We start from the raw sequence: 16712 nt of genomic DNA, 5'->3' as shown, positions 1-16712 counted from the left end.
ATGTAAAATTATTCTTCTAAAACTTAAGATACACAGTAGACCAATTCCAGCCAAGGGAGTTTTGGTGTGCCTCACACAAACCCCCTCACAACCCACTGCCACAAACAGAAAGGGAGCATAGAATAAAACCCAGGAAGATCCTCACAGGGAGCTCACTGGTCCCAGACTATGTTCAACAAAAGAACAACCTTGACCAAAATAGTTTAAGTTACTGTCTCTTTTCATCCAAGTTTGTGTATTTATTTTTCTTCTAAAAAGCTTAAGTTCAAAATGCTTGCAACACAGTAAAATCACTTGATATGCAGAAGCCAAGACCTGACAATAATTTTATGGGAAAATGTTGTTTGGATATGTATTTGTATTCATGCAAAAATTCTATTAATTTCAACATATTGAGTATTTTAAAAAACACTGCTCTATTTACATAATTGTAATTATGTTAATAGCAATATGCTTCACTACAAACAAGACTTTCCATTACATCACACTTTCCTTCAAGTAAAAAAAAAAAATTAAGATCAAATTATGATCTTAAAGTAAGGAGAGAAAAAGACATCACTGTTTTTTCTTTTTTTAAAATAAAATGTCAATTATTCTATCTATTTTCACATCTAGCCTGTAGCACTACTGTGGGTAATCTAGGAACTACCATTTTTCTGTGTAAACAGGTATCAGCCCCATCTCTGCCACCATGTCCAACTCAAGCATCTTCACAGTTGGAGTTGCTGTAGAAGTTGTTAACTTCAAGTGGATCTGTCCTCAGCATGATTTACTAATTATGTGATGTCAAATTCATATACTCAGACTTGAGCAAATAGTTAAGATTACACTGTTGTTTTACTACACATAAAACTGATATAAAAAATTAAGTGTCAGAGATCACGTATTGCCAGCTTGTCAAATTTAGGAAATTAATCACATGCAATGCCTAATGAAAAAAATTCTGAAATAAAAACAGGCAGAATAATTTAACTTAAAAGTGTATTTTCCTTATCAGCATTTCCTTAATGCTAAACTTCTCCATGTACTGTCTCACTTGCACTATACTGTACATGATATTCCTGTTACTTTTTCATTGTTCTGCAAGAGGTTTACAAGAAGAGGAAGAAAACTACATTGTACCTGGATTTCTTTCCATCAAAAGACTTTATTTTATAAGAACTAAAGTCCTGTGCATTTAACAGTTACAAGTTAGACACCACTAAGGTGACAACCCTGCACCCCAGGAATTCACATACTTTGTTTTGCAGGGTGGTTTCCTTTTCTCCTGCTCTTTATGCTGGTATTGCATTAAATTCATACTTACCTTGGCAGACCCTGCATCACACGGTGCATAAGGGTGCAGATACAGAGCACCTACTCAAAGAAACACACTCACCAATACAGAGGGTAAACTTTTGCAAATGGTAAAACAGAAATTGTACTGTCTATCAACCACAGCTCAGGCTCTGCTCACTAACTCTGCTTTTTGAGTGTGTTACATTTAACCTTCTGGACATTTAAACTTCTGGACATTTGCAAAAAAAAAAAAAAAAAAAGTAAGAGTCCCATCAGAGCTGCTGAGCTGTAAGAATTAATCTACTTTTGGCCTCAGTTTGACCTCAGCAAAAGAAATCTATTACTGGCCTTCCCTTCTTTTGCCTCAAAGTACCAATTTAAATACCAGTTTCTGACTAGACTATTTCACATGCTCTAATGAAAAAACCAGAACTGTGTTTCATTTGAAATTAGTACCCTTCACTGAAATGATACCTCCATCAAATGTGATTTTTTTAGTTAAAAAAGGCTGACAAAAACTTACATGCTCTTGACAGTAATTTGAAATTTTTAAAAGGTATTGATGAGATGGTTCTGTAACTCCTTTGCACATTTAGCTACAGCCTTCATAATCCCAGTTTCAATGAGGAACTAAAGCCCAGGGTGAATAGCTACAGGATATTAATAGAATAAGAAAGACAGCAAAGGCAGCATTAAATTTCTTAAGGTTATTACTTGTTATTATGAAAAACAGTTCAAGAGTAGCTGCTTATTTTCCCAACTTAGCCCAGCTTTTTCCTGGATGCAACCTCTTCTCATCTGAAGAACTTCCCCCTGCCCTAGTGCAATGTTTACAAACCAGTACACTGCCACATACATTAAACTCTAATTTATGAAACTTTAAGTCATATGCAACTTTGACATCAATACCTGTAAAAACACATCTGTCTCTGTCTCTTGGCTCTTTTTCCCCCCTCCAAGTCGTGCAAATACCTATATACAAACATACAGAAAACAATGGGATGCCTCATCCCTTGTTTCACCTTTTCACTTCAAGAGATTAACTTATGTTAATTATGCAGCACAAAGTCTGGTTAATACTTCTCATGCTTCACAAAAAACAAATCTGCAGTGATATTAAAAACTTTTAAAATTTTAATGCACCTCCTACATTGACCATTTTTCTCCAACTATCACTTGCTTCCATCCTACCATACAGGATAGATATCACATACTATCACATTTCTTCCATGGATCACTTGAGATCCATGCCCTGCTGAAGTCCATATGCAACTATATTCTAACTATAAGAACTTCACCATATTATTTAAGCTTTATAATAATGTCAGGGATTTCTTACCACTGAAATTTTTAGAACACTACCACTGATAAAAGAAAGAAGAGAATATAATTACAGCTAAGAGCATATGGTCACATATTTCCAGAAGTGAACTGTGAGTATTTCCACAAATGTTTTAGTGTTTCACATGTAGCAATTCAAGACTTATTTCTAAAAAAATCTCATGTTTAACTCAGGAAATCCTTTTTTTATTTCAAGTATGGGAATTTTTCCTAAGAATGAGCCAACTTAAAGTAGACAAGGTTGTACATACCTTAGGTTCTAGAAAATATCCTTTAAAATACCGATACTGAACAGGAATTCCTCTAGGAAGCTCTACAGTAGTTTTCCATCTTTTCTCAAATATACTGTGAAGAAGAAAACAGCCAACCAAAAAAATAAGTTTCAAAATACAGCCTAACAGCCACCTCAGACACATGTCTAAGTTATATTCTAAAATAAAGTCTAGTGTATTGTTGCAAGGAAAGTTATTAAAAAGTACCTTAGCTAAACACGCACAGAACACGAGATGTACTTAGAACTGAAACTGAACTTTTTGATTGACAGATCTGAAGTGCTCCAAGAGAGCAAGAATTCTCATCCCCATTGAACAGATGGGGAAAACATGGTGAAGTGATTTAGAGACTCATCCAAGATCACACAGCCAGTCACTGACAGAATTACAGACACAGCCTGCAAACTTTATTTTCCTTCACCACAGAGCTGCCATAAGCTGGCACCATTTTAAGAAAATACTGAATTTTTCCACTGCATTTAAGCTTTTTTTATGTACACTCATTCATCCCCTCCCCCTTAAGAATTTCAATGCAACTCTCAGTTTAAATAATCTCTTCCCTATCACTTTCTAGCACAATAACTTTTTTATAGTCTTTATTTCCTTTTTATCCTATACATCTTCTATAACCTGCTGCACAGCCATGGGACTGAGAATTGCCCTAAAGCAGTTTCATACTCCAAGTATCTAAAGCTAAACTACTGAAATGCCAACCACAATAGCAGAAGCATAATCTGTAACTAGAAAAGCACACCCAAGTTTCATATTTTCTTAAACATATTCCTAAGCATTCAAAGTGCTCAGGGGCAACCCAAGAAATTCTGGAGTTCTACTAACAGTACATGCAGCTCAGGAGTTTACAAACTCAAAGACAGAATAAATTTGTTGCTCCAGAACGCCAGCTACTTCAAATGGAATAAGTAAAAAAAATTCAAAACAGAAGAAAAAAATCCCCCCAAAAAACCAAAAATCAAAACCAACTTACTCATCCGGAGTCTGGAGGACCACTGCAAGCTGGGGATTCCAATTTCCCAAAGCACTGCAGCTCCCACATATTGCAAAAACCTCTCCTAAAAAATCCAAACAGAAAAATACCCACAATCATCATTACTTCAGGCTAGATGGCATTAGAAAGCACAGCCACTGTTAAACTTTCAAGTATTTTAAATATATACACCAGAAACACTCATTTAAAATCCCTCCTATCCAAAAAGGAATCTTACCCCACCCAAAACTACAACAGCATTTTCTTCACCATCCCAAGTACCTGAGAGAGGGACTAATGACAACCCCAGCCCTTAAAAAGGGTTGGCTTCCAAACCATTCTTAAGGAATAGTGTTCAAAACATCTCTGCAAATGCAGCAGGCAAATCTTCCCAGTAAAATGTTTAATCTCAAGATAACACGGTTATTTCCCTAAATATTCTGTATTTTTTAATGTATGTCCATATTCCCTCAAATTCATACCAACAATTTAGAAAGCACAGACAAACAGGAGGTTGCTAGCATTATTCCCAAGGCAACATACCCAATTAATTTGATTCCCAAAAGTAATAAAGTTAATTTTGCTGCTATGCTTTCAGTTTTTACTGGGTATCAAAACATAACATTATTACACAAAAAACTCACATAAAATTGTCACACTTATCTTAATGCATACATTAAGATAATGCATACAGAACCCAAAAGGTCACAACAGTATATTTAATTTTGGGATATCCCAAGTGACCATTGCAACTTACCCTTGTTTTAAATATAAAACCTGTATGTATCTGACTGTAAGAACAACAATGATAAATACTAATGGAAAGAACAAATTAATACTTTGCTCTCATAGGGTTTCAACAAGATTTTTAAACATAATAAAAAGCTGTTGCAGAATGAGAAAACATGGAGTTTTAAAGTACACTTATGCACCACAAAAGGATGATAAGCATCTCTGAATTATTTCCTGTTCTCAAAATGAGTAGTGTGGAGGACACAATAATCCCAAGATACAAAGTAGACCAGCTGTATGCAGCAAGTGTACATTACCTCTTCCTAAGCCATAAATGACAGCTGACACTTCCAAGTACACTGTTACAGTTTTGAGGATGCCCTTTTGCCTCTAAAACTGTGTCCCTTTTCTCCAGTTAAACTAATAAGGGATACCACAGACCTGCTTATGAAAGAAAACTCTGCAGACCCTGGGGTTGGAAAAAATCTACAGAAGACAGAAACTAAGACAACATTTCTCAGAAAGCAGCTTAGTGAAAAAAATTTTACATAACACCTTGAATTTCAGCAGTTTTTTTTTTTTTAAATCTTTTGCTGCAATTAATTAAAAAAAAAGAAGCCTGAGCTTTCTGGATGCTCACTGTAAGCACACAAATGCAGACAAAAATCTACATTATATTTATTATGCTATTGCCTATGTCAGCTTTCCCTTTCCCACCCTATCCTGAGGCACATGATGATTTGTTTTTGCAGGGAGGAGCTAAAGTGGGGAGGGAAGACCACCTGAACACCACACAGGTAGAGTTTCTGAGTAGAGATATTGAAAAGAAGCTAAAATTCTTTTAACATCCCTTTAAAACAGCAGTACTTAATACACCTTCATGTATACAACAGCCAACCTTGAAGTGCCATCTAATGATATTCCTCTGAAGAGGTGCCAGCTGGAATAGTTCTCTGGGCTCCTATTTAAACAAACGTGCACACCCAGTAAGGCACCACACACAAAAGGCAATGCTTGAATAGGATGTGCAGCCACCTTAAACTCCCTTCAACAACTGCACTGAGGCCAAATTAGGATTTATAAAACACTGCCTTAACTATCCCAGTAAAGCCAAAGTGAAATGCTGGGCAATCTGCCTCCCCATAGGCAATTCTGAACTCATTGGAGTTTGGACTGGGTTTACATTTCAAGCTCAGGAGTCCTCAGCTTCTCCCCTCTCCTTGTCATGGAATTCAAGGCTGCTCCTGGCAGAGCTCCTTTAGCTACTGCAAAGAAGGTTAATCTAAGCCTTCTGCCCCAAAGCTTGCAAAACCCTCATTGATCTAACAATAATAACAAAAACCCCAACAATATCAATGTTGTCATAAGCAGAAGCACCCTTTTGTGTCATGTCTTCATGCTGTATTTCCAGATAATTCTTTGTGAACAGCCATTGAGGCAGGATCTGGTTCTCACTAATCCTACTTTTCATTGCAGATATTATTAGCACAGGAAGAAGTTACACATCCAAAGTCAGCTTTGGTAGTGACAGTGCCACCACAGCTGCAGAAGCAACAGTGTAAGCAGGACAAAGAGAGCACAGCTTGCAATACTCCATGGTACAGCCACACAGGTCTTGAGCTAAGGTCAATTTACTCTCAAGTTCTAAAATTTTCTCCAGAATGCTATAGGAAAACTCTACTCCTCACTAAGAGCTTTATGTCAACACTGAGTAGCAGTTTTCAATTCCCAAATCCCAAGGGAGAAACACAGGAGAGGTCTAACACAGGGCAGATGTCAAAACCTGTACAATATTTTATCATTTCCTTCCCCTACAACTACAGGAGACACTTCTGCCATCTGGTATTTGACAGGAATTTTGCCAATCTGCTTCCACATTCATCTGCTTCTGTTAGGCAACAATCAATGACTTTTTTGGTGTAACTTCTGTGCTGGTTTTGGCTGGGGTAGAGTTAATTTTCTTCACAACAGCTAGCAGGGGCTGTGTTTTGAATTTGTCCTGGAAGCAGTGCTGATAACAGAGGGATATTTCAGTTACTTCTGGGCAGTGCTCACAGCATCAAGGCCTTTTCTGTTCTCTCCCTACCAGAGAGGGGGCTGGGAAGGAAGAAGCTGGGAAGGAAGACGGCTGGGAGCAGTTTTGTGGACCTCAGTTACCAGCTGTGGATAAACACAACTCCTTCCTTCCAAGTTCCTGAAGATGAAGGTCAATATAATATGCACAATTAACCAATACCAGATCTTCATGTTCTACCTGATGTGATACCTTGTGTCCCTCACTTGGATAACAAAAGTTACTTTACACTTTCTTTTTTTTTCTTGTCATAGACAGAATACTGAACTAAGCTGCATATTCTTTCTGTCTGTAACTTCTGATAAAGGTCATATCTTGTGAGAACTTTCAACAGGGATGCAGGGGGAATAAAAACCAGAACAAACACATCAATGTGGGCCTAAGTATCATGGGTCAGAATACAAATGCTTGTTTCCATTGAATAAAAAGGTACTAAAGAGAGAAGATTTTAAACCAATCAAAACCATTTCAGTTAGCATCAAAATCCCTAGCACATTATGAAATTTTTGTTTGGAGAAAGAGGTAAAATTTATTTCCCAACTCTCGTTTTCAAATTCATTGGTGAAATGTCTTAATATATTTTACAATGATTTATCATCTTGATATTTGATCTAATATGTTCTTTTATCTCTGAAGAAAACAGACAAGACAGCCTCTGAACACTCCTCTACTGTGTCTTCTCCTACACCATACAAAAAGGAGAAAGTATGATTTGAGTACCTGGTGCTGATGGTCCCCTTACTTCAAAAGTGACTTGACAAGAGGTCATTTCTGCAGAACTTTTGTCTTGGGATCGTTGAAATCTCCTATAGTGGGAAGAAAGAGAACTAATTTGAGGAAAAACCACTTCATTTGTTGCTGCTCTAAGTAAGAGGAAACAGAAATCCCACCATTTAGAGGGAAGCAAGCCACTTGTGATATTACTGCCTGAGTGAGCAGCAGATGTAGAAAGCTCTTTAAAAGCAACTGCAGACCCAGAAAACAGCATCCAGCTGCAACACTGGCATAAGAAAAAGACCACTAAATCAAATACCATATGCAAGTATCAGTATCCTGCAGCATTTATCAGTCTTCAGCAGATTTTTCAAAACTCTCTGACTAAGTTTGCTTCCAAGGAGGCCACTGGAAGGTTTTAAGGGATGTAAATTAGGACCCTTGGCAAACAGTAACTTCTGTCTCATCAGTGCTATTCTTCAACATCCTCTAGAAAGCACAAGAAGTTTCCACAGAGAAGTACAACCACCCTGAAGGAAAAGGGGAACAACCCATAAGAGATGAGAGCTCTCTGCTGTCCCTTGTCCATCCCTGTAGACCCTGCTCCCCCACTTCCAGGCCTTCACAGGAAGCACCAGGAGCACCTGGAAGCACCAAGCAGCCTTCAAAGCAGACCAGAAGGAAGAGACTGCCTTTAGCCAGGACAGCAGCAGGAAGATAGACTCTGCCTCAATTTTCTCCTCCAATGCACAACACCTTGACTGAAAAAAAACTGGCAGAAGCCCATTTTCACCATTAGAGCAGAAACACTATTGATATATCACATCCTTTTGTATTATTTACAACAGCAGCAGTCATAGTAAAGTCCACATATGGATGTTGCTAGACTGCCATCACCCAAGTATATCCATCTGGACATGGGCTACAAAATAATTGTACTAATTATGTGCAGAATTAATTTTGCAATGGTTTCAATTAACCCAGTTCTCTACATTGCTGTGGGGGGCTTCTTGTTCTGTGTGCGTTTTGTTTGGTTGGGTTTTTTTTTAACCAAGGAAGTAGATTGTTACTATTGCTATTTCTGAACAGGACAAATAGCACTTTATTTCAGTACAATCTTGGTCAGCAATCTTTTAATAACAACATCAGAAAGAACTAACAACACTGAAGAAAAATCTGGCTTTCATTAGCTCTACTACTAGAAGGGGAAGCCCTTGCCTTCAAAGGGCATAGGACAGTTAAATATGCCTTGAAAGCAAAAGACAGATACCAAATAGGAGAAGAGAAAGAAGCTCATCATCAAACTTCATTCTTTGTGGGCATTTAAAATGTTACTGCAGGTATTGAACCTTCAGAACTGTTTCTTCTGGATTTTCTCCTCCTCCTCCTTTCAATTCCAACTCTCCTCCTCTATTCCTATTGTAACTACAGCTGCCTTTACTTCACATTCCTTTTTCTCCTCCCTTATTTTCCCTCTCCATGTCAAGGAAGATGACTTTTCAGTAGTGAAATGAGAGCAAAAAAACCAGTAGACACATAAAGGTTTCTGCTCACATATTCCAATTCTGCATTTGCCTTTCACAAATTTTCACAAATTTTATCATTCTGCAAATGATAAAATCCCAGACTCCTGAAGCTAGAAATAAGCACAGCTGATAATCAGGAATTCCATGAAGGGCATGCCCTTTAGGAACTTTCTCACCTGTGTATGTTCAGTGACACATTCTAGCACTTGTTTTTAGCAGTTATTTATAGACAAAGAAGCACAGCACGTTTCAGTGCTGAAGCTAAGACTGGACTCACAAAACTGGTCTAAGGTGACAAAAAAATCTCAGGGTAACGCAGAGAATATAAGTTACTAGTGTGCATTTATGATGACACCAAGTAGTCACGGGCTTGACTGTGCTCCCCAAATGCCTGTTTGGACAGCCTTTAACTGAAAGGGCAGAGGAGCCAAAGGGGAAATGAAGTAGGCAAAAATCTCTTGCAGGAAAGTGAAAGCTGATATGTGCACCCAGTTCCCCAAAGTAAGAATACACTTTTGGCTTGCAAAAAAAAAAAAAAAAAAAAAAAAAAAAACCAACCAAAAAAACCACAAAACAAAACAACCCACCAAACAAACAAAAAACAACACCAAAAAAGCTGTTTCCAGAGCCAATGCAACAACTCAAATTTAAACTTCACAAAACCCAGCATGTATCCTACTGCAAATTAACAAACTACCCAACTGTTCCGAGAGAATCATCCAAAATCCTCCTAAGTCCATAAAGCTTTTAGCCAATCTTGCAAAAATTCTATGTACCTACTTTCCAGACAGGTGTGGGTTTTTCTAAACTGCCTAGTAAAATAATTTTACTTTTCTATATAGGAGTAGCCAGTTGTAAGGAGGTTTTCATAAACTGACTTTGTAAAATTGCCAAAATTCTACCCAAAATGCATTTTATCTCAAAAACCTACTCAGCCTACCCAAGGGATGTATATGAAGAAAAGAAAAAATTCCACTTCACCAAGCAAGAGCATGTGTTTTTTTCTAGCAGAACTGCAGGTACAGGTATTGCTCTTATATTTAGGGTCAAAGTACCATCTCTCATTCTGAAAAAAACATCTTTTCTAGCAGAGCACTGAATGCAAACACACAGCAAGGAAAAATTACGTCTGCTTTTTGTTAAGGAATCAAACCTCTGTGGTATATTATAATGCACTTACAAAAGCAGTCTGTGTTTTCAAGACATGATACAAAAGCATTTTACTGTGGGGAGAGGGAAAAAACCAAACAAGCTAAGTTGAACTGTCTAGTTACTGATGGTTCCTGAAAAGAGATGATAATTTAATTCCCAAAGGGGAATGAAAAGCTTTAACAATCAAATCCTTTGACCTCTAAGTGTCAGGCATCTTTGAAACAGGATATTCCTTCCTTCAGATTTTCAGCACTACTTAACCAAAGAAGCTGGCAAGAATTAACAAAATCCTCTTTTGCTCCCCACTCCTGTCATGATGGACTTTTAAGTGAATGCAAATAATTTTCAGCTCAGAGGAGTCACATCATAACTGCTTAGGGGAACTGAAGCAAATTAGAAGAGCTACATTAAAAATGATAAGTATTTCCTAATCAGCAAATATTAATAAAATCAATTGAGCTGATTTATAAACTAGAAATCCTTGTGCAACAACCCTTTTTAAACAACCTCTGAGTCCAAAAGTAGTAAAGCTGAATTCACATCTGCTGCAGCTACAGGCATTCAGATGCTAACCTGGGTGCAAACAATTGCTCCTCTTCCTTTGGTCAGCATTTATAGACTACAACCACATGCAAGAAAGCAGTGAACACCTGAATCTCAGTTCTCCTCATGGGAAAGACAAATCACACAGGCAGAGACTTATCAGCACTTCACCAAAAAAACAAACAAAAAAACCAACAAAAAACCCCAACATGAAACATTAATAGGAAGAAAAGAATAGGAAATCCAAACTCTCTTCTCCCTGATTCTAAAAGAGAACTTTAGAAAATGCAGGTAAGAAAGAAAAGATGACATAATACAATCAACTGTTAAAGTGCCACAAAGTATTATAGATTTCCTCTAAAATGAGGTAATAAATGTGATCCTGGATGGGAAAGACCAAAATATTTTTTGGTTGTAGTTAGAAATATACCAGGACAGGGACTTGATTTATTAATTCAAATCTTGAAGTTCATTTGAACCTTCTAGCTTACAGGTCTGGTGATATATTAAAACCCTTCACAAACCTTCAGCTTTAGTGGATATTCTGCCTCACCCTTAACTTCCCTAGCCTTTCCAAAATTATTTAAGAGGTGCTGGCTGCTTACTGTACCATGTCTTACATGTTTTTTCAGGATGAGCTAAATACACACAGGTAATCTGGGGCAATCATAGAATATAAGCCTATCTGACAAACACTGAACAAATTCCAGAGTCATAACAATTCACAGCAGCCTTGCAGGCAGGTTACCTGCTGTCTACTCATTACAACCAGTATTTTTAATAGCAACTTGAACAGGTTTTGAGGCTTTGATTCTAGTGGTCCAAGGGCAGGCTTGAAGTACAATGGGATTCTTTTTTAAACTGTGGAGACTTAAAAGCCTGAAGGCCTTGAACTTTGTTGCAGCCCCCCTTTGGACAGAGGGCTTTCAAAATTAGGCAGGGAACACTTCAAGCAAATACCTTGACAGACCCGAATGAAAAGCTGATTTTTATCAACTCTAAGTTGACTGTAAGGGCTGCAGAATGGCTGGTTACACTTAGCATATCCATTATGGATAATCAGACTTTGGCAACACGCTGGTAAGAAAGCAAAAAAGTATCAGACTCACACCAAAGTGTCACCATTTCTCCCCTTCTCTCCCCACAAAAAGCCACCAATCTCTATCCAATAAACTAAAAGTAAAAAATTCTGATGGAAAGGTATCAACCCAAAATTCTCTTGGGTAGCATTATATTTAAACTGACAGGATAATATGCAGCACAGATTTTTCCAATGAGATGAAAAAATTCAGCTCACAAAGTATCATTTCAATGGGTGGGGGGTTTTTTTAAGCTAATAAATTTTATAGATACTTAATGGGATTTTTCAAAGGTAATAAAACAACTAAGTACACAGGTGCCACGAAATTCCCGGAATGCATTTTAGTACTTTCAAACATCTGATATTTAGTGTCAGATTACTTCTGCCTGCTCTATTACCGAATTTGCTTATTTAGCTGCAGAAAAATGAAGCCCATTGTACTGGGTCTGGCTGAGAGGGAGTTAATTTTCCCTACAACAGCCCTGACAGAGCTGTGCTTTGTACTGGCAGCTAGAAAGGTGTGGATAACAGGCAGAGTTTCAGCTGTGCTCAAACAGCATCAGTGCTGTCTCTCCAACATTCCCCACTATCACCAGGAGGCTGTGCGTGGGCAACATCCTGGGAGGAGACACAGCCAGGACAGGTGACCAAACTGACCAAAGGGACATTCCTGGTCATATGACATCAGCTCAGAGATTCATACATTAAAAAAAAAAAAAGGGGGGGAAAAAAAAAAGCTAAAAGAAAGGAGAGGATTTGTCATTTAAGACCTTTGTCTTCCAGAGCAGCTCCTATCCATACGGAAGCCCCGCTTCCCTAATGGTGAAACAGAGAATAAAATCTTCTGTTTCCCCTTGCTTCTCCAGAAATTATTTTGCTGTATTAACTGCCTCTACTTTGACCCCTGAAGCTTTTTCCACCTTTTTCCCCCTGGGGAAAGGAGTGACAGAGCTGCTTGGTGGGCAACTGGAACACAGCCAAGATCAACCCACAAGCACCTTCTGAGCACAAACAGGCTCTTTCATAACGATAGCACACATTTCATCACAGATCCTGGTGCACACGCCTGGAAGTGCACAATCCTAAAAGTAAACATGCCCAATTATTTCAACATATCTCTCCATTTATTGCATATAAAGATAAAATCAGCAAGGACTAGCAGGCTGGAGTATTTTTGGTTTTATTTTTATCATTTTGCACTGACACTTTCCACCTTAAGAGAAGAGATTCATGAGCTGTATCAACACCCAGGAGAGACCAACTCCAGGCTGAAGCAGGGGAAAGGTGCCCCAGCCCCAGCCAAGTCATCTGACAGCTAGGAGAACACACTGACAGCACTGGGGCTGACACAGAGCACCCATTACAGCCTCCCTCATGAACCATGAATTGAACACAGCCCAACACTGCTGGAAAAGGTACTGTGCTCAGATTTTACCTTCTTAAAAGATGTGCTACACACAACAATAGAAAATCCACCACACATCAGCTCTACTGCTGTGCTGAACAAAGGGACATGAGCCTAAGTCACACACTGTGATATTCCAAAGATACCAAGTGGTATCTGGTTAACCTTGTAGTATGATGAACAGATTTTGCTTGTGGTTGGTCCTAATGAGGTATCAGATATTACAGAACACATCTAAAGCAACAAATTAGACATGCAAGAAAATTATGTAACAGTAGCTGACGACATCTGGGTCTTAGAACAGCGTCAGAGGATATATTTGTCAGGGCATTCCCTTCAACAACTGGGAGCAAATTTTTAGAAACAGCACTACAGCATCAACTCCTTCATGTTCAACCAAACAACAAAGAGGGTTCTTCCTGCCCCCTCCTCTCTCCCCCACTGCACCTTGACTGCAGGAGCAAGGACAAACTCAGCAGGTCTCTCCTTCTGCATTGCAGTGCTAACACTGGACAGCAAACAAACTTGCACAGAGGATTCAGACATGTTGTTTTGATTCAAAGGCTGAAATTTTACCAACAGCCTTATGCTGACATTTAGAAAACCCAAGTGATACCTCTGAAATTGCATCACACTAATACACAGCAAGTAAGAAAAATATTTTGAGGATTACATTTTCAGCATCAATTTAGCTCCCCAAGCGAGGGGCCACATCAGCCGTGGTTCCCTCTGCTCACCCACAAGGTATCTGCTTTGTTTTAAGTTACAATAAGTTAATTGTTTCAGCATTTGGCAAATACCTGTCCATGTGACAGACCCTTCCACCTCAGCTATGCCACAGCAGTGAAGTTCTTGAAGCAGACAGGAAACAGCTGGGGCACGTTTGTGAGACAGAGCAGCACCAGTCTGATTCCTCTTTTGTGAACTGTTGCTTATTATTAATGTTCAGCTGACAAGATCTTAGGCAGGGAGTAATTTAGCTCTCTGTGATCACACTAACACTCCTCACTTAGGAATGACTTGGACAAATAACATGTATAATGCTCCCCACAGCTCTCAACAAACCACTTTTTTAACAGGTTTCCAGAGCCTGGATCCATTCTGTTGAGAGGATACATGCTTTACTGGAAGACTAATTACATGGCAGCTTGGGCTATCAGCGTCTATTCAAAATCAATGACAATCTCCTATTTAACATCTCACATAGTTATTTTACAGGAAGCAGTGCTAGAATGGAAATATATATGATAAAAATAATTCCACATATCAACTATTTCACCCTACCATTAACATATTTTAAATGTTGAAGGTTAACCTCCATCTAACACTGTGTGCTCTGACAAATTAAAACATTAATACAAACATGCCATTAACTTAAAGGAAAAAAGAAAAAGAGAAAAACGGAAGAAAGAATCTGTGCCTGATTAGGGTGCAGACAACAAATAAATTTTTAAAGTTCCGCTTAATCTAGAGCTGCCTCACCAGCTCCTATGCGATCAATAACATCAAACCTGGAGCCGGCAGCACCACCGCTGCGTTCCTCTAGCGCAGAGCCGAGACAAAGAGCAGCGCAGCGCACAGCCCCACGCCCGGCAGAGCCCAGCGGCGCTGCAGCGTGCCCAGCCCGGACACGGACCGCGGGCTCCGGGCGCCCCGCACGGCACCGCCCGCGGCGGGAGCCCGGCCGGGAGGCGGCGCGCCACGTCCCCGGGCCCGCCCCGGCCCGGCCGCTTGCATAATGCGGCAGCGGCGGGACCGCCCCGGGCCAGGGCTTTAGGCGGCGACGTAAACAAACAGAGCCGCAGGCCCCGCGCTCCCACCGGGTGTCAGCCAGAGCCCGGCCGGACAGCGCGATGCGCCCGCAGCCCTCCCGGCACGGCACCCAGCCCCGGGCCGGGCAGCGCCGCGGGCGCCCCTGGGCGCATGGAACTGTGCTCTTCCCGCCTCTCAGGAACCCGAGGAGACGTCCCGGTACCCGGACGAGATGCCCCTCCCGCACGTCCTCTCAGATAACACAGCGCTCCCTCAGCGTCCTCTCCGCACAAGCTCGAACAGACCCTGCTCAGCCGCGCCGACCGCCCCCTCCGCCACCGTGCGGTCCCACCGCCACACGCAGGCCGGCAGCGCCGACTGACCTGGCGGAGCGGAGCGGCGCTGCGAGTCCCCGGTCGCTTTGTGCGGGGTTGCGGACGACAAAGCCCGGGCTCCCCGCCCCTCCTGCCAGGGCCGCCGCCCGGGGCCGCTGACGGGGGTGGGGAGGGGGCGGCGCGGCCCCAACCGGTTCCAGCTGCCCCCCGCCAACATGTGACCGCGGCCGCGGCCCCGCCCGCCCCGCCGCCGCCAATGGGAGCGCGGGAAGAGCCGGGGGCCGGGCCCTTTCCTCGACAGCCGCGGGCCCGGGGCGGGGCTGAGGGCGGCGTGGGGAGTGCGCGGAGCGGGGGCAGGCACAGGGGGGCTCCGACAGGCACGGGGGGTTCGGGGGCGGCTTGCGGCCGCCTGCACACGGCGGGGGGGCTCTGCCCTACCCGCCTCTCCCGCAGGCCAAGCACCACCGCTTCCTCGCGCCATGCCCCCCATACCTTCCCCTGAGAGCGCGGCGCCGCTCCCCCAGCGCTCTCCCGGCACCGCAGCGCGACCCGACCTCCTCCAGCCTCCAAGACCTCCACAGGAGCGCGCACCGACCACCCCTCGCCGCCATCGACACTACACCCCCCTACAGCACTCCCGCTAGCCCCGCACTCCCTCGGCTGCGGCGTACACTGACCTGGCCGAGCGCTACAGTCAGCTGCCCACCCCTTGCTGCGGGGCAGCGAGCGCCCCTGGCCGGGCTCCTGTTGGTGCCGGCGGGGCCGCTGACAGCGCGGGGAAGCAGGGCAGGGGGCGGCGGGCCGGCAGCCGGATTCTGCTGCCCCCGAGCGCACTGGGAGAGCGCGGCCACGTGACCCGCCCGGCTGACGCGTCACTCTGCGGCCCGGCCCCGCCCCTCCCGCCGCAGCCAATCAGAGCCGGGCGGGCGGGGCGGGAGGGACGCGCGCCGTTCCCTTGAAAGCCTCGGCGCTGAGGGAGCGCTGGGATGGTGGCCCTGGGCCGTTGTAGTGCTGTGGGGGCCGTTGTAGTGGGGGGCCGTTGTAGTGCTGTGGGGGCCGTTGTAGTGCTGTGGGGGCCGTTGTAGTGCTGTGGGGGCCGTTGTAGTGCTGTGGGGGCCGTTGTAGTGCTGTGGGGGCCGTTGTAGTGCTGTGGGGGCCGTTGTAGTGCTGTGGGGGCCGTTGTAGTGCTGTGGGGGCCGTTGTAGTGCTGTGGGGGTAGGAGAGGGGCTTTGCTGAGGCGAGTCAGGCTTCTGCTGCCATCCTCACGCTCTTTGAGGTCCCCCTCACCTCAGTTTGTGTTCTCCGTACCCAGCCTGTGAGGGTAAGGGCTGCCCTAAGGATGGGGAGTTCTGCTTCCTAAAGATTTACCATGGTTGAAGCTGACTGTAAGCCTGTGGCACCAAGGGCGTGATGGGTTTTTTATTTTGTTTTGGTTTTTTTGGTGGTATAAAGGGGCAGACGCTCTGGCTTTCCTCGAGGGCTTTGATTTCACTTGTTTTGATGGTGGCCATCTGTCCCTGTG

General features: G+C 42.6%; 1 protein-coding gene across 4 annotated transcripts in view; it reads right to left on the bottom strand.

Moving 5' to 3' along the window:
* GPCPD1 (glycerophosphocholine phosphodiesterase 1) overlaps nucleotides 1–15998 on the bottom strand; it is a 42835-nt gene extending 26837 nt beyond the window's left edge. The window contains exons 1-4 of one of the 4 annotated variants that reach the window (XM_036379713.2): nucleotides 15868–15998; nucleotides 7403–7488; nucleotides 3877–3961; nucleotides 2871–2964 (exon numbers count right to left, since the gene is read on the bottom strand). In XM_036379713.2, coding sequence (XP_036235606.1) covers nucleotides 2871–2964; nucleotides 3877–3961; nucleotides 7403–7451 — 228 coding nt within the window. In that variant the 5' untranslated portion in view covers nucleotides 7452–7488; nucleotides 15868–15998. Of the gene's footprint in view, nucleotides 1–2870; nucleotides 2965–3876; nucleotides 3962–7402; nucleotides 7489–14614; nucleotides 14693–15238; nucleotides 15363–15867 lie in introns of those variants that run through there. The other 3 variants (XM_036379711.2, XM_036379712.2, XM_054514184.1) reach the window with 3 other exon arrangements.
* Nucleotides 15999–16712: the final 714 nt, after the last annotated feature.

The sequence above is a fragment of the Molothrus ater genome, chromosome 3 (assembly GCF_012460135.2).
Source record: "Molothrus ater isolate BHLD 08-10-18 breed brown headed cowbird chromosome 3, BPBGC_Mater_1.1, whole genome shotgun sequence".
In the NCBI taxonomy this organism is placed as follows: Eukaryota; Metazoa; Chordata; class Aves; order Passeriformes; family Icteridae; genus Molothrus; species Molothrus ater.
The sequence above is the reverse complement of the archived record's forward strand: the minus strand, read 5'-3'. Positions and strand labels throughout refer to the sequence as shown.